Source organism: Cnephaeus nilssonii (genome assembly GCF_951640355.1).
Source record: "Cnephaeus nilssonii genome assembly, chromosome: 13".
Classification (NCBI taxonomy): Eukaryota; Metazoa; Chordata; class Mammalia; order Chiroptera; family Vespertilionidae; genus Cnephaeus; species Cnephaeus nilssonii.
Genome location: NC_137084.1, coordinates 24,698,575 through 24,722,879, shown reverse-complemented (window position 1 = coordinate 24,722,879; position 24,305 = coordinate 24,698,575). Strand labels below are relative to the sequence as shown.

The following is a 24,305-nucleotide window of genomic DNA, read 5'->3' as shown; positions in this document are numbered from 1 at the left end:
TCATAAAAAACTTGGCAAATGACTAAAATAGCAGAAACATGAAATATAAATACAGTCACTTTTAAATGAACTTACTGATTTATATTGCCACAACAAATTTTCATTTCCTGATGATCCCCTAAAAAAGATACAGGTCTTTAAAATTTAATAAAAAGTACTGAGTGATATTTTAGTAATCTTTTGAACTATTATGCTTAACATTTATTAATAAGATCTGTGATCTCAACTTCGGTAAAATATCACTTATCATTGAATATTAAAATGCAATGTACTGATAATCCTAATTTTAAAATTAAAAACCTAACTAGTCATAGTATATATTTGTACAAAGTACAGCATATTATTAGTGTCTCAAGATAACTAATTATCTAAGAACCAGAGGACAAAATTATGTTTTTAAATTTCCTTTCAAAATCCCAACCCTCATTTATTATAAAACTGCCTTCAGTTAGTTATTTAAAAATATTTACATAGAGAAAAGCCATCAAACAGGACTATTTTTGATTACTGTAAGATTCTAACACTTACATTCTTCTGAGTTATCTTGAGCACCCCCTTTAGAAGTGCTTGTTTGAATGATTTAATCTTAATCTTATTATGTTTATAAGCATAAACACAAACAAATAACATAGAGTACGAAAGAACACAAGAAAAATTGTTGGCTTTATTGGTATCACAGTCGTTTTATTTATTGATTGATTGATTTACTTATTTATTTTGGTATCACAGTGGTTTTAATCCAAGCTAAATACAAACACAATTGTTAGTCAGTCACTTATCCTTTAAAACAATATGCCAAGATCAACCCTGAAGCATTTAAAAACATGAAAATGTATAAAATATCTTCCTTAATAAATTCTAAGGACTCCATATATAAATGCAAAAATTTGAACTTGTCAATAATCACATCAAATGTTGAACTACCAACTGAGCAGTAAAAAAAAAAAACAACTTTTGATTTTTAAATTAAATATCTACAGGTAAAAGCATGCAATTTCCCACATCTACTATCTTTGTATTCTGCACAGAGTTCCAAGGCAAAGATTGTTTCTGGCTTTATGAATTACCAGAGATGAAGGCCTGTGTGGCTGACTTATCACAGGCCTTTTAGTCTTTTTTCCGGATAGATCCTTGGCTTCTTTGGGAGGAGGCATATGAACTGGTTTCCAGGGAATTGGATTATAGAAGGCTGGTTCTGGATAAGAATTTCCATTGTAAAAACCTAAATTATTACAAAATCAAAAAACAAGAAAAAAAAAACTTGAGATCAAAGAAACTAGTTATTTTTAAATTCCTAGAAAAATGTTAAAATATCAAAAGGGCAAAAATATCATTGATAAATCAATTTGACTCCATTAAAATGAACTTTTGAATACTTTCAAACAAGTAACTTTCCAAATACAGTAAATATTGCAGTACAAATTAACATGTAAATGATAATTCTAAGAGTCCAAAGAAATGTTAATGTTAAAATCTATATAAAAATTTTACTAAGATTTTAAGTTTAGAACCTTTAAATTGAACAAAATCTTCATTTTTCTACCTGAATCTGGAAAATCACTGACTGTATACTAGTTTCTCCTAACTAGACACTAAAGTTTACAGAAAAAATTTTACACTGCATATGTAGCTAAAGTGAGTCAGATTCCTATTTTGAATCACTGAAATTCTAAATCACTGTGGCCCTCGCCAGTTTCTCAGTGGTTAGAGCACTGGCCTGCAGACTGATGGGACAGCAGGTTCAATTTCAGCCCTTCTTTCACATCAGTGTCTCTCTCTCTCTGTCTCTCCCCCTCCCTTCCACTCTCTCTAAAGATCAATGAAGAAAATATCCTCAGGTGTGAGGATTAACAAACAATAATACATACATAAATCGCTGTCACTCAAATTATTAAGATTTCATAGTATCACTGTAATTTTTATTATTAATTATGGAATGTACTATTGGTAGGATGTATAGGAAACGATGTCCCCTAACTAGTAATTCTGAGGAGGAACATTTTGTTAATCAGATTCAAATCCTGCAGTCACTATATGCACATAAATTCCTTTATTTCATAATTTATAAAAATGATATGGGCATTAAGAATAGAGACTTAAGGGCATTTACAGACAAATATGATGCTTATTAGAATAAAACTCATTAAAAGCAAAAAAAAAATCCATTATTTTAGCAATTCACTTCTAGTCAATGTGTATATTCCCTCCTAAAGTTTTATCTTAACTGCCCAATCGTTTGGTTAAAACCACTGCTTATTGCATTTTTTTCAAAGGAGAAAGAAAAAACGTGGAGCAGACCATGCTCAGTAGCTGTAGCGGATGACCTCTGTGACATGTAGGAGAGGCCCAATCCTGACAGCAGGAATGTGTCATTCAGACACTGGCAACCCACTCTGCCTGCATAGATATGTCAACACACACTTCACCACGATGGTCAAAACAAAGTCTGGAATATGTTCTATTGTGTGAACAAAACAGAATGGGGGTATTTTTAATAATAAATCACTTAAACAAGTGAAGGCAGCTGTCAGCAAGGTATGAGCTTCCAACATGAAGCACAAAGAAAAACATGCACCACCATTTGTAATCAGACCAGCCTGAAGGCCAACCGGTTGAGTCTGCTTCATGTGCTGCCTAGTACTCCACCTGCAGAAAGAATGTGTCAAACCATTGGGAGCTCTGCCTCAAAAAGGGTTAGAAGAAGGGGAGGAAAACTCACTCCTTAAAAATGTCCCGTTTAAGGCTTTATAATCCAAAAAAAACATGAAAATGTAACTTGTTTCTTTTTTTAAAATTTTTATTGTTGAAAGTATTACATATGTCTTCCTTTCCCCCCCCCCATTGTCCCCTTCTAGTCCGCACCTGCCCCCCACCCCAGGTCTTCACCACACTATTGTCTGTGTCCATGGGTTATGCATTTTGCATATAAATTCTTTGATTAATCTCTTCCCACCCACTCCTACCCTTCCCCTCGGATATTCAATAGTCTGTTCCATGTTTCTATGTCTCTGGATCTATTTTGTTCATCAATTTACTTTGTTCACTAGATTCTACGTATGAGTGAGATCATGTGATACTTGTCTTTCTCAGACTGGCTTATTTCACTTAGCACAATACTCTCCAGGTCCCTCCATGCTATCTCAAAGGATAAGAGATCCTTCTTTTTTACTTTGCAGTTTTGCAACTATTGCCTTTAAAATATATCTAATTTATAGAGAATGACAACAAATTTGTAGTACTCCACAGGAACATGGTGTATTATAATATAATCTTCCAGAAAATAGTGATTTGAAAGAAAAATGATTTTTACACATTTCTATTTCTGTCAAGAGAAAAGATAATGTATAATATTTACTTCTGCAAGTCATATTTATGTAAGCCACATAACATAAAAACCAACCTGTAAGTTTTCCATTGGCATAACCATAGCTTTTTGCAGCTGGACGAGGTTTATTTTTTGAATTTTCCAACCATTCCTTAAACTTTCTTTCTGCTATTTCTTTCTTTTCCTGTAATTCAGCTTGACGTTGTTTTTCTTTTTCCTTAAAATGACAAGACCGAAGAATCTCCAGGGATATTCTGTAACTAAATATTGTACTGACTTTTCCCCAGCAGCTTCCCACCCCAATGGCTTACTGATGATAAATATTAAATCATATTTCTCTAATTTGAGAGCAAAATTTAACATGATCAGGGATATGGTATGAAGACATCAAACCCAAGAAGAAAAAAGCAATTTGCTGTTTTAAAATAGAATAGTAACTTACAATGTAATAAAAGTACCACCAAAATTTAGCATTAACAATGATAAAAAGTTTGAACCTAACTGAAAAAATATCAACAGGCTTATTAACATTTCTCAACCTAAGAAAACCACAAATGCATAATCATTTCTGAAGCTTTAGCATAGTATAATAAGTAGGGATAGCTTCATGTATTTATTTTATGCTAAGATAGTGCCAATTTTCTATTAGAAACTTATTATACAATAAACACCAAAGTAATGTATTCTAACTGGTTAAATACCTTTTCTTTCTTCTTCTTCTCACATTCTTCAGCATTTTTTTTCTTTAACCATTCTTGATATTTTTCTTTTGCTTTTTCTTGCAAATGTTCTTTCTCCAGTTCCTTTGCTGCTTTTGCTTCCATTTCTTTATTAATTTTTTGTTTCCTTTCTTTCCTTTTCTTAAATAAAAGTAAAGGAATTTTAATTGGAATGTTTGTAATTATCCTATGAGGATGGAGTGTTATCTACAGTAATCTTCTAAATTTGTGTTATTTCTTAAAATAGGTGGTAACATAGTAGTTGACACTTACATGGCTTGTGAAAATATATAACATACCTGCAATTACCTGGTCAATTTTAGTTAACTCGGCTGTAAGATTAATAATGGCAGTAATAAAGATCTTGTTCACCAAAGTATACTCAGAGCTTGAGACAGTGCTGAGTAAACAGTACATGCTCAATAAAGATTTGAATAAATTAGTGAACAGAAATTACAACCTGTTAGATTGCCTTGAATGTTTGTTTTTTTAATGGATGTTTACCCTCTAAAATAGGAGCCACAAATGTACACATTCTTGGACAGTAATATGAATACTTGGATAAATCTTCACCATTAGTGAGTTACAGAGAACAAATAACATTTGGCCCATTAAATATTGCTATAGGGGCACATACAGACAAATCTTTGGCTATGTAATTCTATGTAAGACCAGAAGTTAGCAAACTATGGCCTGAAGGCCAAATATGGTCCACCTGTGACCTGTCACCTGTGACCTGTCACCTGTATTTTTAAATGAAGTTTTATTGAAATGTGGCTACACCCATTTATTTACATATTATTGTCTATGGCTGCTTTTGTACCACAAAGTCTAAGGAAATAAATTTCTGTTGTTTCATACTCAGCCTGTGGTGTTTTGTTATGGCAGCCCTAGTAGGCTAACACAATAAATAAGCTTATAAAAAGACGCTAAATATCATTGGATCTCGGGGAAATGAAAATTAAATGACAATGACGTATCACTGCATATTGACTGAAATGACTTAAAATGAAACAGACTGACAATGTAATGTTTGGCAAGGATGTGATGCAATTGGGATTTTCATACAATAGTGGTGGGAATGTAAAATGATACAAGCACTTTAAAAAACAGTTTGGCAATTTCTTATAAAGTTAAACACATACTTACCACACAACCCAGCAATTCAGTTCCTAGGCATTTACCCAAGATAAATGAAAACAAATGTCTACAAAAAGACTTGCACATAAGTTGTCATAGAATTTTATTCATAATACCCAAACCAACTGTACATCAACTAGTGAATGGATAAACGATTTGTGGTATTCCATAGAGTAGAATACTACTCAGCAATAAAAAGGAACGACCGTAATACATAGAACAGGGAATTTTAAAAACAGAAGAGTACACCTTCTATGATCCCATTTATATAAAATTCTAGAAAAGACAAATCTAATCTGCAGGGACAGAAAGCAGACTAATGGCTTCCTTGGAGCTGGGACTGGCTGGGGGTGGGGAGCAGGAAATGAATGCAAAGTGGCACAAGGGAACTATCGGAGTGATGGAAATGTCCTGTGTCTTGACTGTGCTGCTGGTTATACAGGAACATACATGTTTGTCAAACTTCAAATCGGCATATTTTGTTGTACATAAATTATAGCTCAAAGAAGATTTTAACACACCAGACAGACTCTCCATAGGATTAAACTAGAGGAGAGAGAATGGAATACCTTCAGTTAGCCCAAGGAGAGCAGAGCCGGCACACAGGGAGGTGCTGAGGGAGAGGCCAGCCACTGAGTGGCTTCGGCTTTTCCGGCATTCCAGTTCTATTCCTCACAGAGCACAACCAACAGCAAATCTTCCCTTTGCAAAGATGGGAGCCCCGAAAGAACCTCTGCTTCTTGAAACTGAAGGAAACTAACAAAACAACTGGCTAGGGTTTCCGAATCCCTACGCTGGTTCCTACCGTAGTACCTGGCACATAGTAAAAGTGTAGAATGCATGAAGGATACACAGATAACAGTGTTACCCATCATACGCTTTGTTGACCCAGGTTAATTTAATTTCTTACATTAAAAAAATCAGTTTCATGTTTTAGAAAATTAAAAATAATTTCATTTTTACATAACTTTTGAAACCATGAAGGTAAAGACCCTTATACAAAATATGTGATAACATACTGCAAAAACAAATCTAAAAGAACAAATTAGTATGGCAACATAAATGCAAGAGTACCCGATGAGATAAGCCATTTATTTGAAACAGATTTAACAATTTACAGTCATAGTATAAGAAACTAGCTTTGCTAATGGATACATAAATCCCTTTTGTCTGGTTTTTTGATAGAACACAGTGAAATGACTTAGAGAAAATAACGCCACAGATCCAGCTAAAATGTGAATGAGGCTGGAGGCAGCGGAGGACCACACACCATGAAATGTAAACAGAGGAGGAAAAAGCTAGATGCCAGACAGAAAGAGAAGAACCAGGAGAGCAGTCTTTACAAACAGAGGTAAATGTAACTAAGACTGAAATAAGAAATCTGATAGGTTTTAAAGGAAAAAGAAATTTGAGTAATCAGTTATTTCTTAACATGCACAAGACTTCTGCAGAATAAGTAAACTCAATTTCTCAGGGTTCTTTTGTGAACTATTTCCAACCTTGTGGAATCCTGCTTTCAATAATTAGTGATTGATGTCAGGGCACGCCATTTCCCTCCAGAAGAAAAAATTTTTCTCAAATAATTGGATTAGATCTACTGCCACTAATTAACACAGAGAATATATCATCTCTCAGCAGTATCTTACATTCTTAGACAAACAACAACTATGTTTGATTGGCATGGTAAAATGAGCTTAATGGAGTTAGAAGATAAGAGAAGCTTTTAGAGGAGAGAGCATGCTATTATTGTATACATGTAAAACTCTTTTATTTTTCAGTTATTTCAAAAAAGTATCACCCAAAGCTTGGTAATGGTCATATAGACTTGTTTTGATTTTGGCATTGATTCACAAGGAACTCTTTCTTGTTGTATTATGGAATGATGCTAAATTAATTATAATCAAGATATACTTCTGAAGTAAAGAACAAATACATTTATGGCTAAAACACATATATGTCTAGCCAATTTCCTTCTTATTATACCTGGAGGAAGAAAGCTATATCATCTTCAATTTGCTGAAATGATTTACTAGGTACTCTACTAATATCACTGGGCATTATAACAATATTTAAGGACAAAAACTTAGGATTAAAAATTTTAAACTTTGCCCTACAATTTAAATATTTAACTAAATTCTTAAAATTGGACTATTATTTAAAAAGCAGTATCAATCTACATATTCACAAGATAACAAACTGACAAGTATTTACAAAATTTTTAACTTGTGATCCAATACAAGATTGTATTAAAATTGAAAGATAGCCGAAACTGGTTTGGCTCAGTGGATAGAGCGTCGGCCTGCGGACTGAAAGGTCCCAGGTTCGATTCCGGTCAAGGGCATGTACCTTGGTTGCGGGCACAGCCCCAGTAGGGGGTGTGCAAGAGGCAGCTGACCGATGTTTCTCTCTCATCGATGTTTCTAACTCTCTATCCCTCTCTCTTCCTCTCTGTAAAAAATCAATAAAATATATTTAAAAAAAATTGAAAGATAATACCATTCATTCATTCGTTCATTTATTCATTCCAACAACAAAAGTCTACTGTATTATAAAGCATTATATTAGATATTGTGATGAATTAAAAATATAAACATTAATTCCTACCCTTAAGTCTTAAAATTACCAAGAAAATTAAGATATGTACACAATACAAAATAGCATAAAATATATAATAACACAACATATACATGACAAAATGATAAATGTGAACAGGATTCAGGAAGGAGTTTCTAGCATCTGATCAGCGAATGATTCCTGTAAGAGGAAATGCTTTGAGTTGGATAATGAAGGGAAAGGTAAGGTGGGGGATATAATGAGATTCCAAGCTGATAAAATATCATAAAAAAATGAAGTGAGAAACAGAAGAAAAATGTCCTTAGCATTTCTCATGAACACATCCCTGGGGCCTGGACAGTACAGTCCAAAGCTCAAAATTTCTCTGAAATCTATCATATCAAATTTACATTCTCTTCCATTAAGTATCTGTGCTTGCTTTACAAAAAAAAAAAAATTTTCCTCTCAAAATTTTCCAGTAAAACTAATACTCCAAGAAGATTGGCTATGCGAATCCTGGGTATACTCCCAAAAGAACACCAGTAAGAATCAAGGAAACCACACGCAGGGGGATCTTTCCCCCTCCCCACGTGGGAGTCTGTACTTGTTCTTCAATAAATTTCCACCTTTGCTATAAAAACAGGCAGAAGACATGGCACCAAGGGCAGAGAGGAGGTCTTTAACCGGCCAGGCTAGAATTGTTAAAACGGTATACAGAAGACAGTGAGGAATCACAAAAAAATATATTTTGAATTGGGAAATGACATTTGACTGTTTCAGCAAGATGAATCTGCCAGGAACTCAGAGTATGGACTCATTCCTTCAACAAATATCTATTGTGTCAGATACTGATCTAGCTGCTAGAGAACTGGACAAAAAAGAAGCAAAAATCGATGCCCTTATGGAGTTTACATTCCAATATGGGAAAATAAACAAACAACACAAGTTGAAAGATGTAATGAGACCAGACTGGAAGAGATCACAACAGGAGTGACTGTAAAGGAAAGGAAGGGATGACGACAAATGACAAGAATTCTGATTATTCCAGGTGACTGAGATGACAGCAGTACCAATAACAGTATTCGAGCAGTTAGGAGAATGGTTCTATCCAAGGAGAATGGGCAAAAATAGGTTGTTTTAGATCTGCAGGCTCAGAGGTGAAACCAACCATAAGTCGGAAATTCAGGACCACAGGAGGTCAGGTGTAGAGGTACAGACTTCATGATTACCTGGAGGCCACGTGTGGGAAAAGGGAGAGAAGCAGAGAGCAAAGGGCGGAAGACAGAAACTTCATAAATGTCCATGAGGGTAGGAAAAAAAAGCAGGTCAGAAAAGAAAGAATCTAAGAGAAAATAAGAAAAACCTAGGCAATGAGGAGTCACAGGAAGAACACTTAGCAAAAGAGATGTCAGGATGTATGAGTGCAATTTTTCTCCTCACCTGTTCATTCTTTTTCTGAACCCATTCCTTGTGCTTTTCTTCAGCAATTATCTTCCTTTTTTCACGTTCTTCCTTTTCTTTTATTTTTTCTAGCTGTTGAGTTAATTCCTGTGAATTTTATTCAAACAAAAGGCAACTTATAATAGAAGTACTCAAATCACATATTTTTTAAAAGGTTGAGGTTAACCAAATTAAACAAGGACATAGTTTCCTTTATAGAAAATACACCATTAGTAACAATAACTTACTTAAGTAACTAGTCTATGATGAAAAAAAGCATTGGTAAAAAGTATAAGTCATATTTTAGAAATGCAAATAATTGCTTGGCAGCAAAACACTAGTTTCTTAGACTAAACTTCAGCTAAATTACCCTCATTGAAATCAACTTTCCCACACATAAATTTTGGCATCACTGTACACTCTTGGCAGAAGCTCAAGGGAATTGCAACTTTTTTTACAGTTATAAAAAGCTTCCAGATTCTTGAGGAAGATAAAGAATAGGAATTAAATAATCCCTAAATTTAAAATTTTAATTCAGTCATACAGAAGGCATTCAATTTTCTTTAGGGGGAAAAAAAATCAAGATTTTTCCTCACTCATTTTATAGCTGCTGGAGTGTAACACAACACCACATTCATATCCCATAGGCCTTGCTGTCACTGGAATCTACACGTTTGGGCATTTCCTCAGGAGAAAGAATGTGGAAGGTATGGCCAAATAAAACTACAAGCTCAGTGCCACCAGTCTGTCACTCATCAGTTAAATTACTGCATTAGTTGAGAATGCTGTTCAAACTAGACTCCTAGGACCCTACTACCATAATTATTAGTTATTTTTCTTCTCTCTCCTTAGATACTAATAATCAGATACTTTTATATATCTTCCGCTGGACCTCATTCCTCTTTCCCTCCCTCCCTTTCCCAAAGACCTATCTACCTGAGCATGAGTGGGAGTGGAAAGGACAAGTTTGCAGCTCGCAGACAGTTCCAGTGTGTTACATGACATGAAGATAAAACCTGACACCAAGAAAATATGGTTTGCACTTTAGAACAACTGATGCACAGGATACCTGTCTTCATGCCCTAGCATCCTATAATTCCACTGCATAGAAAAGAATTGCCCTCACTCAATTCCAACTTTTAAACATCATACTCCCGACAGCCTCCAGAGTAAAACAGCCATCCTGGCTTTAAAAACATTCTTCATTACCTCTGCAGCTGCTATTCCTTGATTATTCACTTAATACATTTTTTTTTTATTGCGTGCCTACAATAGATAGCATGAACTGAGACACAGGGATGAAATTCCAGAAGTCTCTGAACTAATCTCCTATATACACACAAGAATTGAGTACTACATTGTAAGGTATGTGTAAGTTTAGAAAAAGGAAAAGAACGAAAGGGAAGATGAGAAGAGAAACATGGTAGGCCAGAGTAGTCAAATATGAGCACTATAAGAGGAACAGTGAGGAATTGGCTTGACTAGAAAAGAGATTGGGGGTGATGGCTGGTGTATGGTAACTAGGTGGGAAAAGCTCTTTTGAAACAAGCAGAGTAAACTGAACACTATGAAGCCAGAATACATGGCAAAGGGATGACTTAGAACTCAATGATAAAGGATAAAAACTGCATTACAAGGGTCAGAACTATTCTGAGGGAGACTGACTAGGAGGTTGTCACAGTATATGAGTTGTAAGGGAAAGGTATGGACTTGAGCAAGGAAATAAAAAGGGAAAAAACATGTATGTCTGTCTGTCTGTATGTACATACGTGTGTGTGTGTATGACAGGCTACATACAGATCTAACAATCATATATCCAAAATTTCCCTATTTAGTCCTCAATTTTATTTTCAAGAAAAGTAATAATTTAAATATGTAAGTTAAAGAATGATTGATGATATTTATGTACCCTTTTAATCTTCTTCATAAAAGTAAATTCAAAAATCAGAAAGAAAAATCAGACTTTGTGTTCCTATTTTATGGCTCACAAATTTTAGTTAATGTTGACATAAGAGTTAAAGATAAAGGAAGGGCCAAAAAGTATGCAGAAAATCCTACCCCTGACCCAGACAGTGCTCTAATCTCAGGATGTCCGCTCAAGTACTTTGCCCCCCGCCAGAATACGCATCACATTTGGAGACAGAACCCTCCCTTCCGCAGCTGGCTCCAGCATTCCCACCCTGAATGCCTCCATCTGTCCCCACCAAGCAAGTCTCTTCTGGACACGGCTGGAGCCTTCTCTCTCAAGGCCCCTAGGTCGTCTTCTGGTACACCACTGAACTGCAACAGGATTGCAGCTATGTTCCCACAGAGTAAATGCTTGATTATAGAAAACCAAAATGCAAAGAGAATCCTACACAGCATTCTTATTTCAATAGTTTTTGTCAACTTTCGAAGACTGGAGTTTACCACTGAACGTAACCATCACAAAAACTGACAGTTTTGAGTTTCAAAAATTCTGTGTCCCACCCTATTCACTAAGGGCTGATGAATGAAATAGCCAAAGGCAAACTGGGGGGAAAAGCCCTCGGATTAATCACAAACTGGATACTTTCTATAATTTAGATCAGATTGTACTAAAATGCTAAAGCAAATGTTAAAAATTAGAATTATAGGCCATAGAGAATTCATGGCAGTCTGTTAAAAAGAATTTTTTTTAAATAATAAAAATTTAAATAAAATTTATATGATCTACAAAACCAATGTTAGTTTTTCATAATACTAATATTCAACATTTATCATATTTATCATCTTAATTTTGATGGGTTAAAATAATTTAAATCAATCTTATAGAGATGTCTGAAACAAATCTAAATGTCTGTTACTGAAATCAAATATATGAGGAGGTATGTTCTTTTTAATAACCAACTATCCTTTAAATTTTCCTTTAAGTTATTAAGAAAAAAAATAAGAAAGCCAGGGTAAATTCAAAATTAAATACTAAGTCTGACCCATTTATTTCTAAAATATATCTTAGTATTGTGGAAAAAACACTTATTAAATTGGAAGTCAAAAACTAGGATCCAATACCATCTTAGCCACTAACTAAAAACCTTGGCAAAGTTACTTTCTGGCCCCTCATGTTTAACAGGGATCTGAGATGAATTGTTCCTTATACAAATTGTACTTTTAATGATAGGATTTATAAACAAATTAGAGAATGCAATAAATAAGAACAAAAATAAGGAAAGCAAAACTTATAAAATAAAACAAAGAGAAAGGCATGAAAAGAACATGAATACCACAACAGCTCAAAATAAGCTTATAAGAAAGTGAGGAGTTGGCCCATAAGTTATATTACTGGCATAACTGATACAATAAGATTCGTGCTAAAATATTTTAATTGCTTTAGAGCTAAGTAATGATATAGAAGTTATAAGATACTAGTGGCCCGGTGCACGAAACTCACGCACATTAAAAGGGAATTAATTAGGAGAAACCAAGATCACGGCATAGGTAAACACCTGAACTTGCCGCCTCGCACAACCACTTCAAAACTACAACTAAAAGACAAAACGGACATCATCCAGAACCACAGGAAGGCTGGCTAAGTGGAAATTCTACAACTAGAAGGGAAGAGAAAAGCACACTGAGACTCAGAGGAGCTGCGGAAGTAAAGTGCAGAGGTACAGAGGCGCGCGCACGCGGAAAGGGCTGGCAACTGAGTATGTGGCTGGCTTTTTCAAGCCGGAGGGAGACACAAGCTCCCAACTTCTCTGAACTCCAGTTCCCAGCGAGACTCTGGGGAACCAGACTCATATGGGGAGAAACTGGACTGTTTGGCAGTGGGCGGAACTCGAGGGCGGCTTTCTCTCAGAGGTGCTTGCAGCGATTACCAAGGGACAATGAGACCCAGGGGCCTCTTAGGGCAGGGCTGACGGTCAGCCGTTGCTGTTTGCTCCGCCCTGAGACTCCACCCCATCCAAGCTGTGTGCAGAGGCTTTTGAATATGAATGGCCTGGTCCTTTGAAATCTAAACTTACCTATCAAACTGCAGCTGAGTCAGAAAGACCCAGAACATCCAAAAGAAGGCCCAAGGCCTCACAGCAGCTTGCATTGCTTCACAGCTGGGCCTCATCTGGGCACCTCAAAAACCCAAGCAAAGAAGAGGAATCTGCAGATCTCTCTGTAGCTCCTGCTGGGTGGCCTCAGGCAGAGGCTAAATTACCACCTCCTTGGCGATCCAAGAGCCAGTGTACCCAGGGGTCAGAGTAGGACCATCCAGATTACAACTCCTCAAATCCATAAAGAACACACTTGGGGGCAGACTCAGTGAGCACCAAAGCCCCACTGAAGCAAGTCTTGCCTCATAAGGGTGTCTCCAGCACAGAAGCTCTCCCAACGTAGACACAGCTGATCCTCACAGCCAACTGGCCTGGAGGTCAATTCCTCCCAGTGATACCAACAACAATCAAGTCTTAACTACAACAAGACTGTGCACACAGCCCACAAAGGGGTGCACCAAGAGTGTCCACCTCAGGTAACTGGGGAGGCTGAGCCACTGGGCCCTATAGGACACCTAGCACACAAAGCCACTCTATCTACTCAGGGAAGCAGCGAAAATGCGAAGACAAAGAAACAGGTCACAAATGAAAGAAATGGTGGAAAGCAAACTATGGATATAGAGTTCAAAACCATGGTTATAAGGTTTTTCAAGAATTTTCTAGAAAAGGCCGATAAATTTAGTGAGACCCTCGAGGATATGAAAAAGGACCAACTAGAAATTAAGCATAAACTGACTGAAATAAAAAATAATATACAGATCAACAGCAGACTAGAGGATCACAAGAATCAAGTCAAAGATCTGAAATACAAAGAAGCAAAAAACACCCAACTGGAAAAGCAAAAAGCAAAAAGAATCCAAAAATATAAAGATAGTGTAGGGAGCCTCTGGGACAACTTCAAGTGTACCAACATCCGAATTATGGGGGTGCCAGAAGAAGAGAGAGCGCAAGATACTGAAAACCTATTTGAAGAAATAATGACAGAAAACTTCCCCCACCTGGTGAAAGAAATAGACTTACAAGTCCAGGAAGCGCAGAGAACCCCAAACAAAAGGAGTCCAAAGAGGACCACACCAAGACACATCATAATTAAAATGCCAAGAGCAAAAAACAGAGAGAGAATCTTACAAGCAGCAAGAGAAAAACAGTTACCTACCTACAAGGGAGCACCCATATGACTGTCAGTTGATTTCTCAACAGAAACTATGCAGGCGAGACGGGAGTGGCAAGAAATATTCAAAGTGATGAATAGCAAGAATCTACAACCAAGATTACTCTACCCAGCAAAGCTATCATTCAGAATTGAAGGTCAGATAAAGAGCTTCACAGACAAGAAAAAGCTAAAGGAGTTCATCACCGCCAAACCAGTATTATATGAAATGCTGAAAGGTATTCTGTAAGAAGAGGAAGAAGAAAAATGTAAAGATAAAAATTATGAACAACAAATTATCTATCAACAAGTGAATCTAAAAATCAAGTGAGTAAAAAATCTGATGAACAGAATAATCTGGTGAATATAATAGAATTGGGCATAGAAAGGGAGTGGACTGACAATCCTTGGGGGGAAAGGGGTGTGGGGGGTGCGGGAAGAGACTGGACAAAAATCATACACCTATGGGTGAGGACAGTGGGGGGGGGGGGTAAGGGCATGGGGTGGGGTGGGAACAGGGTGGAGGGGAGCTATTGGGCGGGCGGGGGAGAGGAACAACTAATAATCTGAACAATAAAGATTTTTTTAAAAAGGGAATTAATTACAGGAAATATTTTAATATTACTATTTGCCCTTTCTCTATAATAGAAGTGTCAGAGATGAAAGGAAATTAGTAAAATGTATATGAAAATCTCCCTCCTGTCAGAGTCTGGGGTACGCTGCGGGACCTAGAGTCAAGTCCCTGCCCACCCGCGCGTGCCTTGAAATGAAATCGCATGAGACCCAGACCCGGCAGGCCTCACCCCCCATCAAGCCCTGCAGGGTGGGGGGTGCGGCCTCAGGTCCCCCGGCCTGGTGCCAGGGCGGGGGGCATGGCCTCAGGTCCCCCGTCAAGCCCTGCCAGGTGGGGGGGCGCAGCCTCAGGTCCCCCATCAAGCCCCATCGGGAAGGGGGCGCATAGCCTCAGGTCCCCCGTCAAGCCCTGCCGGGTGGGGGGGCGCAGCCTCAGGTCCCCCATCAAGCCCCACCGGGAAGGGGGGGCATAGCCTCAGGTCCCCCGTCAAGCCCCGCCGGGCAGGGGGCGCAGCCTCAGGTCTCCTGGCTCCGGGGCAAGGGTGCAACGACCATTTGCATATTAGCTCTTTATTATATAGGATAAGAATTGCCAATACTAAATACATGAAAAGGTTTTAATCTTTCAACCAATTATACTCTGCTACATGCTTAATCAATGTGGTAGGGATTTTGTATTCATTATTTTAGTCTGCTCTCAAAACAAATCTTCAGTAGTTTATTATCTCATTTAACACAAAATAACAACTAACTTTTACTGAGTGCTTTCTGTATAGTAGGCCATTCCTTGATGTTGACTGAGTCCTCCTAACACAATCAAGTAAATACTGTTTTCCCCCTTTCACTGCTAAAGAAATCTAGGTGGAAAGAGATTAAGAATTTGCCCAAGGTCCAAGTTTTGAATCCAAGGATGGCTCAAGAATTTACATAACTTTTAAACACTCTACTATTGACTCTCTAACATTTGGCTTATAGATGAAGAGAATGAGGCTCAGAGAATCTAAGTAATTTTCTGAAGGCCACAGAGTTAGAATGGCAAGGCTAAAATTTCAGCCTTGTTCTGTGTGACTCCAAAGCCCAGGCTCCCTTATGAATTTCATTTCTTTTACTGTATGCTGACTCTAAAAATGACCTTCAGGTTCTTTTTTGTTAAATATGTTTTTATTGATTTTAATGAGAGAGAGGAAGGGAAAGGAATAGCGAGACAGAAACATTCATGAGAGAGAAGTATCAATTGGCTGCCTCCTCCACACCCCGACTGGGAATTGAACCAGTGACCTTTTGGTTCATGGGTCGATGCTCAACCACTGAGCCACACCAGCCAGGCAGACTCCTTTTCCTAATGTAACAAGTGACTTCTAGTGAGGCTAGAGATAAAGATAAATATCACAAACTAAATTCCACTTTACCACTGACTCACTAGAGCAATGTTTTCCAAACTGTGACTCTAAAACCAATTGAATGGGTTATAACAGGCCTTTAAAACAACCCCAAAAAAGGTCTTGGCAGATGTGGCTCAGTTGATTGAGTGCTGTCCTATGTACTGAAAGGTTTCCAGTTGATTCCTGGTCGGTGCATATGCCTGGATTACAGGCTTGATTGATGTTATGCTCTCACATCAATGTTTCTCTCCCTCTTTCTCCTTTCTTCGCTCTCTAAAAATCAGTAAAAAAAGAAAAAAAAATTTTAAGAATATAATAGGCTACCAGGTTTTGCAAAAATTAAGATATTGTTTCAAATATGTATGTGTGTATGATATGAAGCAAAGTATATTTCTCACCATGAACAAATATTTTGAAAACTACTGAACTAATTAATGGAGGGTCTGTGGTCTCAACAATACAAACTAATGCTGAAAATAAGTGAAAAAGTTTTAGTGAGGCTGTGAATAATAATATCAATAACAATAAAATAACACCAGCCCTTTTTATACTGTCTCATTTAATCCTCACAAAAATCCTGTGACCCCTATTATTTTATCCTTATTGTACAGATAAGAAAATTGAATGAAGCATAAAGTTTAAGTAAGCCTGCCTTACATAAAACCATATGGTCTTTCTCAGACTCTGTGGCCTTCTAAGAGGAAACAAATATTACTGTGCACTTTTCCAGGCATAAATCTGTAGTTTAGAATACAAAGTATCATGAATAGGGAAAGAGCAGAAGGTACTGATTTCTACAATCATTTAAATCATGCCAAGCCTCCTGAGTTTCAAAATTGATGTGGAAAATTTATTCCAAGGAAGACCATGGAGGGCGAAGTTTTAGTTCCAAGAATTTTTATGAGAACATGATTACTAATAAACTTAAACATTCAACAACAGTGAATCCATTAACTATATCCTAATATATATTCAATAAATTTTAAATATATTTTAATAATCTTAGCCAGCCATTTAAAAATGACATTGTAAAAATATTTAATGATACTGAAATATATTAATAAATGAAACCAGTAGAAAAAAGCAGGTTACAAAAGAGTTTGCTCCTATTTCATTAAAAATGAGAAGTATCCCTCACCACTCAAATCTACTTGTTTTCTGTGATGGGAAAGGGAAGAATTCAGATAATGAGTCCGGATATGGAAAATACCAAATTACCAAATATATTTGGCTGCTAGGTTCTAAAGAACAAATAGTAAGAGTTGAAAGAATGAGGGATTCGTGTAAAAATGTAGCTCGATCATTTGAGCTTGGAGGTGAGAGTTCAGAGAGAAAATCACTAATACAGAAATATCCACAAGCAAGGCAGGGAAGCAGAGAGAAGCCGAGAACCTCCAAAAGCCCAGCAGATTCCAATCTCTCAGCACAAACTCACTCTAGGGCACAAGCTCTGAGTAACATGTGGGTAGATTCCTACCTCTATTTCAATTTTTGTTTATCTCCTTTCCTAAAAACTGTACAAAGTATATGCTATTGAATTTACTTTAGTTAAATGTAGAGATGGTGAAGCTCCATTGTATGTGTCTGTATATATACACTTGCACATATTTATTTTTTAAATTATATAGAAGAAAATCTGGAAAGCTATACTCAGGTAGTGAGATTAGAGAAAATTTTAATTTTTTAAATTATGCTTAGCTCTATTTTCCAAATGTTCTTATAATGACCATGTATTATTTCTACAATATGAGTTACTGACACAAACAAATGCACTTTGTTTTGAGGGATAATATTAACATTTTAATTGCAAAAGCAGCTCTACTTTTTGAGCTCATGGATTAAATAAGGAGAATACTGTCTACTTTTACCTCTACAGCTCTCTGTTGCAGGCGGCCACGTTCTTCTTTTTCTTTGCCAACAAACCACACTTCCCATGGTGTCAGGCTGCTCTCTGGTAAGCACACCTGTTTCTGTTCTTCTTGGTTATCTTTGGATTCAACCACACTATTGCAAAAGAGAGGACACTCTACAGCACTTGTACTCTTTGGCTTAATAGTCAAAATAACTTAGCTGTACAGTAAAAGTAGAATTTAATAATCTATTTACAATACTGTAATCTTAATAAGTAAATATATATGAATTACATATAAATATACATTTGAAAAATCACAAAAGGAACTCCAAAATTTGAATTAGTTTACCCATAAATTGCCTTTAAATGCCTTCATCTTCTAAAATCACATTATTTAAAAAATCTATAGGGATAACAGACACCGAGTCCATTTGCCTCAATGACAGCAATATCTTTTTCTTAAAAATCTTATATCTGGACAACTAATTATAACACATGATCCTAATCAGATCCTGGAGCAGACTTTTCCCTTCTCCTCCCTAAAATACCTAAGAAAAATGAATACATATATATACAGATTATCTATCTATCTATATCTATATATCTATATCTATCTACATATGTATCGATATCTATATATATGTGTATATATATATATATATATATAACTCTATCTATATCTATATCTATATAGATATATAAATATATATATATACGGCTAATATGCAAAGTGTCCCCTCAGGAGTTCGACCAGGAGACTGGGAGTTCGATCGCTCTCTATGACATGTGCTGACTACCAGGGGGCGGCGCAGAACATGGCGGGTGACCAGCGGCAGCAGCGGGGTGCTGAGGGAGCTAGGGAAGGAGGAGGAGAGGAGGCAGGGAGGTGGGGAACCTGATCAGCCCTGAATCACCGGCCAGGCCTAGGGACCCTACCTGTGCACGAATTTCATGCACCGTGCCTCTAGTGTATATATAAAGCAAATGTGTTAACAATTAGGGATTATGGGTGAAGGGTGAACAGAAATTCTGTAAATGTTCAATTTTCTCTAAATATAAAGTTGTTTTTAAATAGTAAGTAACATAACAGTATATGGCCATTGTATTCTTTAGCATTTTGGTTGACTCCCTTTTGCCAGTTCTCAGACAGGGTGTGTGTATGACTCTCCATAGTGTGGTTACCTCTTACCAAGCTCACCATGTACCTATCAAAGACTGTCTTTTCTGGGTCTGGGGAAAAGTAACTACTTACTCAAGCTAAAGAGAAGAGGAAAGGGTAAAAACTCTAAGTACGCAACTAAATAAAGAACACAGGCTTCTGGCCAAATACACAAGCTTCCTAAAACAGGAAAAGCTGGTCAGCACTCAGAGAAAGAGTTTGTTCAGAACCCAAGGCAGCTCTAGATACTAGATTATAGACTCAGCTCTTCATTCCTACTTCAGGCAACCAATTGCCTAACCCACTGCAGTGCACAACTTTTCTACTTCACAGCTTCAGCTTACTTGTTTTGTTCTGCTGCTATCTCAATAGGACGGAATTTTTATTCTAGGGGAAAAGAGATACAGATGTGCTGTTTACTTCTTCTATGTACCTTTCCTACTCAGTCTTATAGAACAACCTCATCGGCTCCCACAGTTTCAACTATCTCTATGTGCTGATGATGTGTGAACCAGTTATTCCAGACCAGGTCTTTCTCCTGAGCTCCAGGCCTTTATTTCCAACCATCTGATAGACAGCTCCACTTCACTATCAAACTCAATCAACCCAAAACAAGTCTAATCATCTTTCAACATGTACTCACTACCCTTCCTCACCAAGAAAAATTGTACTCCTCTTCTTACAATCCTACCTCAGTGAAGGGTACCACCACCTCCCCAGGTAGCCAAGGCAGGAACCCAGACCTGACTCCTCCTGCTCCGCCCCCATCTCCCACACCATATAACCACTAGTTACGTCTATTCCAATTCTTTCCGTTTTCTCAAGCCACTGTCTGGACATAACTGGTCTTTCTCCATTTATAATCATTCTCCACACTGTTGCCAGATTCGTCCTTCAAACGCATCCTTCTATCATGGCACTCCCCATCACAAAGTCCTTCAGTGGCTCCTCTGCCCACAAGATGAAATTCAAACTCCCGATGCCAACGAATTGGCCCTATCTTCCAGCCTCTTCTTTCACCAATGGCGGATCCAGACTCTACATTTCAATCTTGTTTGAACGTAGGGAGATTGATGAATGTGCCATGCTCTTGTGCTCTGCAGCTTTGCCTAAAACTCTGAAATTCCTTTCTTCCACCTCCACATATGGCCAAAGTAAGGGCTGAGATATGGGAATAAAACATTTGGGGTGCATCTCTACCTGTTTCTTCCTAGTGTAATTTTGTAACTAGAGCCTCCATTTTCATCTGTAAAATGGAGAGAACAGTGGCTACCTGCATTACTACTAGATAGACAGCCCATGCTAAAGCACTGAGTACAGTTTGAGCATGCAGTAAACATTTGGTACATGTCATTTAGAAGTAGGAGGAGGAGGAGTATGGATAATTCCTACTGTCTCTTCAAGATTCAACCCAGGCATTATCTTTACTGCCTTACAGTGAAACTCTGCAAAAAAAATCTGGACTAAGCACCTTGGGCTTTCTGTCGCTTGCCCATTTCTGCCATAGGCCATGAATTCCTGACATGTCGTAACTCATTCTTTATTTCAAGAATCTACCCTAGGGCCTAGAATAGAGTAGGCTCCTAAGAAATGTTTGTTGAGAGAATAAATTAGTGAGATCAGTGTTTTTTAGAAAATGATGCTTTAAATATTAAATTTCTTGCCTTAATATTTTTAACAAATGTGTTCAAAATGTTTGAGATATATATATATATATACACTAGCTCTACCCATAATCAAGAGAGGCTTGATAAGCAGCTGTTTATGACCAAAACCTTTATTAAGACATGGGTTTCCTAATGGATAGTGATTTAAAAACCAGGGATAAAGCTCACTAAACAGCAGGCCCAACGCATATTACAAGACTCCAGGAAAATACTCATTATCTTGTCTGAAGTCAACTGTGAGTTTCACTCAGTCCACTGAAAGGTGAATGCATCCTCTGAGCATGGCCCTATTTACACCTAAAATACCTTGAGTTCATATCTATCATGTGCAGCTGATGCCTGAGTCTAGCTCAAAGCGCCTTACCCTGTAAGTTTTGCCAGTCAGATCACCGTGGCAGGTAAAGGATGGAAAAAAAGGCAGCTCTCCATTTACGCCCTAGTCCACAGAGATCACCCAGAACTATGGCTGCTCACCTCATCCCATTCGGCCCCAAACTGTCCAGAGCACCAACTTAAGGTTAGAAGTAGGCAAAAGAAACGAAAAAAAAAAATTTTTTTCAACATTTATCCTTCCTGAGAAGAAGTGCTAAATTGTCTGAAGCATTTGAAAACAGTTCCTGCATCTATGATTCCTTTGAATCATAGGGAACGGACTGTGATAAGGAAGGCAGCCTTGGCCCTAGGTTGCCACCAGCTCATTCGGGCTTTGGCTAAGGAGAGAGATAAATCTGTCCAGCTCCTCTGGTCAGGGCTTTGGATCTTGGAAGCTAATGAAAGGTCTCAGCAGCTGAGCTGTGGTTTTGATGGGCCAGCATTCCTTAGGCCCGTGGCCGGCAAACTGCGGCTCGTGAGCCACATGCGGCTCTTTGGCCCCTTGAGTGTGGCTCTTCCACAAAATACCACGGCCTGGGCGAGTCTATTTTGAAGAAGTGGCGTTAGAAGAAGTTTAGGTTTAAAAAATTTGGCTCTCATAAGAAATTTCAATCATTGTACTGTTGAAATTTGGCTCTGTTGACTAATGAGTTTGCCGACCACTGCCTTAGATGGCTAAACTGTGTCTACATTGTCTAGTTGATTAGGCTGAGAAAGTATTTTCCAAAGCCTTAAACTTTATTTTAAAAATCGTTGGAGCCAACTCAGTCCAGAAGAATCCCTACAAAGACCAGCATGAAAATGGACTCCTTGCTAAACTGTGTCTACATTGTCTAGTTGATTAGGCTGAGAAAGTATTTTCCAAAGCCTTAAACTTTATTTTAAAAATCGGAGCCAACTCAGTCCAGAAGATTCCCTACAAAGACCAGCATGAAAATGGACTCCTTACAGTCTACTTCTACCATTAGTTCTACTATCAGGTTGATCAAAGGCCTGTTTCTTGTTGCTACAACCAGTCTGAACAAGTGACTTAATGGCTACTCTTACTGATCTCCATTCCTACCAATGTACTTACTTTTGCTCCTCATTCTTAAGAGTCTCACTGTTGTAAAACTGTGTATGAGAGTCACTTCATATGGTTCCATATTCCATTCACTCACTCTGGTTATGAATGCCTTATATGTAGGAGACTAACTTGATGCTTATACATAAAGCATGGGTCTGTATTTCTTAGATCTCCTGTACTATGCCTTACACTGATGGATAATCAGAAACTTGTAACTGTTTTCTGAAGATGACATCATGAACCTACTCCAGAATGGACCTGCATTACTATGCCTGTCTCAGAAAAACACATTCCTGCAGGAATGGGCGTTTTGTTCCCATTTCTACATATCCAGTAATAGGCCATCTAGTATAGGAAAGTGAGAACGCAATTGCTATAGCTTGGCACTAGGCCCACCCAGCTCTGCTAATAACTGGGTGTATGTATGCCTTTGAATCAAACTTTTTATTTGTATTCTGAGCCACAGTTTTATTATCTGTAAAATGAGTGACTTGATCTAGGCTTTAATTCCATGAGAGTAGAGACCATGTTTATCTCGTTTATAGTCCCCAGTATGTAGACTGATATGTGACACAAACGAAATGTTTGCCAAAAGAATAATTGTAGAAATAAACAAATTACGATGGTTTTAATCATCTCTTTGGTTCTAAGAGTCTTTGATTCGGTGACTTCTATTCCACTGTTCAGTGCTCAGAACAGACCCAAGGTTGTCTCTGGATAATGAGGCTGACATTGTTAAACTCTCTCTGCTTCATCTCCTTATTGGTGACATAAAAAGTATACTGCTTCTGACAGTCTACTTCACTGGCAATCAGGTTTCTTTTGTATTTTCCCCCCAAATAACTACAGGTACTACTAAGGTGCAGTGGACCACGTTTTGGTGTTAAAGAGTTTGGACAAGATGCTCAGCCTGCGTGCCTCAGTGGTTGAGCATCGACCTATGAACCAGGAGATCACGTTAGATTCAGGTCAAGGGCTTGATCAACCCAGGTTGCCGGCTGGATCACCAGTGTGGAGCGTTGTAGGAAGCAGCCAAACAATGGTTCTCATCATTGATCTCTCTCTCTCTGAAATGAAATTTTTAAAAAAGTTTGATGAAGAGTTCTGGTGCTCACAGTAAGATTTTTGAGTATTCATACAATTCCTGAAATGGTAGCAAAATTGTGTGTGTTTGAGACTAATGTACTTTTATCTGGGGAGTGAGATTGTAGCAATCATCGTATTCTCAGTTTGAAAAGGGATTAAGGATCACAGAAAACGTGAGGTCACTTATAAGAACGGGCCCAGGCCTGTGTGCAGAAAGGGGCACCACCTCACAGCCTTTGGGACGAGGACAGGCGGGCTTTAGCCACAGAAGCGGGTACCCAGAGGGGCCTAAGGCACCCTGAGAGCGGCTGCCGGGGCCCGGCGGCCTCGCTTTTACCTGGCGCGCCCCCGCAACTCCATTCCTCCCAGGCTCGCCCCCTTGGCCTCCGAGTCGTGGGCATCTTCGTCCACTTCTTCTTCATCCGCCGCGTCACCGTCGTCGTCAAACGCGAAGCTCTGGTGGCAGAGGGGAGACAACAGCGACCGGGTGGAATTGCTGTAGCTCAGCGGCGGGGAGGGCGAGCGCACCGCCTCCAGCCCCTGCCCGCGGGCGTCCGCCGTGAGCGCGGAGACCGAGCCCGAGGAAGGCCGCGACCGGGCGCTGCAGTCAGCCGGGAACCAGGCGTCGGAAGGGGGCCGAGCAGCCCCCCACCGCCCCGCCGCCCACATCGGGCCCGCCACGTTCAAACCGGCGGAGCGGCGGCGGGGACGTGCTCTCCCAGCAGGCCCCGCGCGCGCCGAGCCTGGCCAATCAGGGCGGGGACAGGCCCGCGTTGCCTGGGCGACGCGTGGACTCCGCGCCGGCTTTGTTCCGGCC

At 38.5% G+C, this 24,305-nt stretch overlaps 1 protein-coding gene across 1 annotated transcript; it reads right to left on the bottom strand.

The window, feature by feature from the left end:
• Nucleotides 1-663: 663 nt before the first annotated feature.
• On the bottom strand, nt 664-24,199 carry CCDC34 (coiled-coil domain containing 34). The gene is made up of 6 exons (XM_079788991.1): nt 23,826-24,199; nt 18,155-18,290; nt 9,178-9,285; nt 4,027-4,185; nt 3,401-3,542; nt 664-1,222 (listed from the first exon to the last, which is right to left on the bottom strand). The coding sequence occupies exons 1-6, from the start codon at nt 24,155-24,157 to the stop codon at nt 1,008-1,010; spliced, it is 1,092 nt and encodes a 363-aa protein (XP_079645117.1). The 5' UTR covers nt 24,158-24,199; the 3' UTR covers nt 664-1,007.
• Nucleotides 24,200-24,305: the final 106 nt, after the last annotated feature.

Excerpts from the sequence above, each read along its gene's own strand:
- CCDC34 (XM_079788991.1), bottom strand. The coding sequence starts at position 24,157 with ATGTGGGCGGCGGGGCGGTGGGGGGCTGCTCGGCCCCCTTCCGACGCC. Across the intron at positions 3,543-4,026 it reads AGAAGAAGAAGAAAGAAAAG|GAAAAAGAAAAACAACGTCA; the intron begins GTATTTAACCAG and ends TGTCATTTTAAG. Across the intron at positions 1,223-3,400 it reads TGCCAATGGAAAACTTACAG|GTTTTTACAATGGAAATTCT; the intron begins GTTGGTTTTTAT and ends GTAATAATTTAG.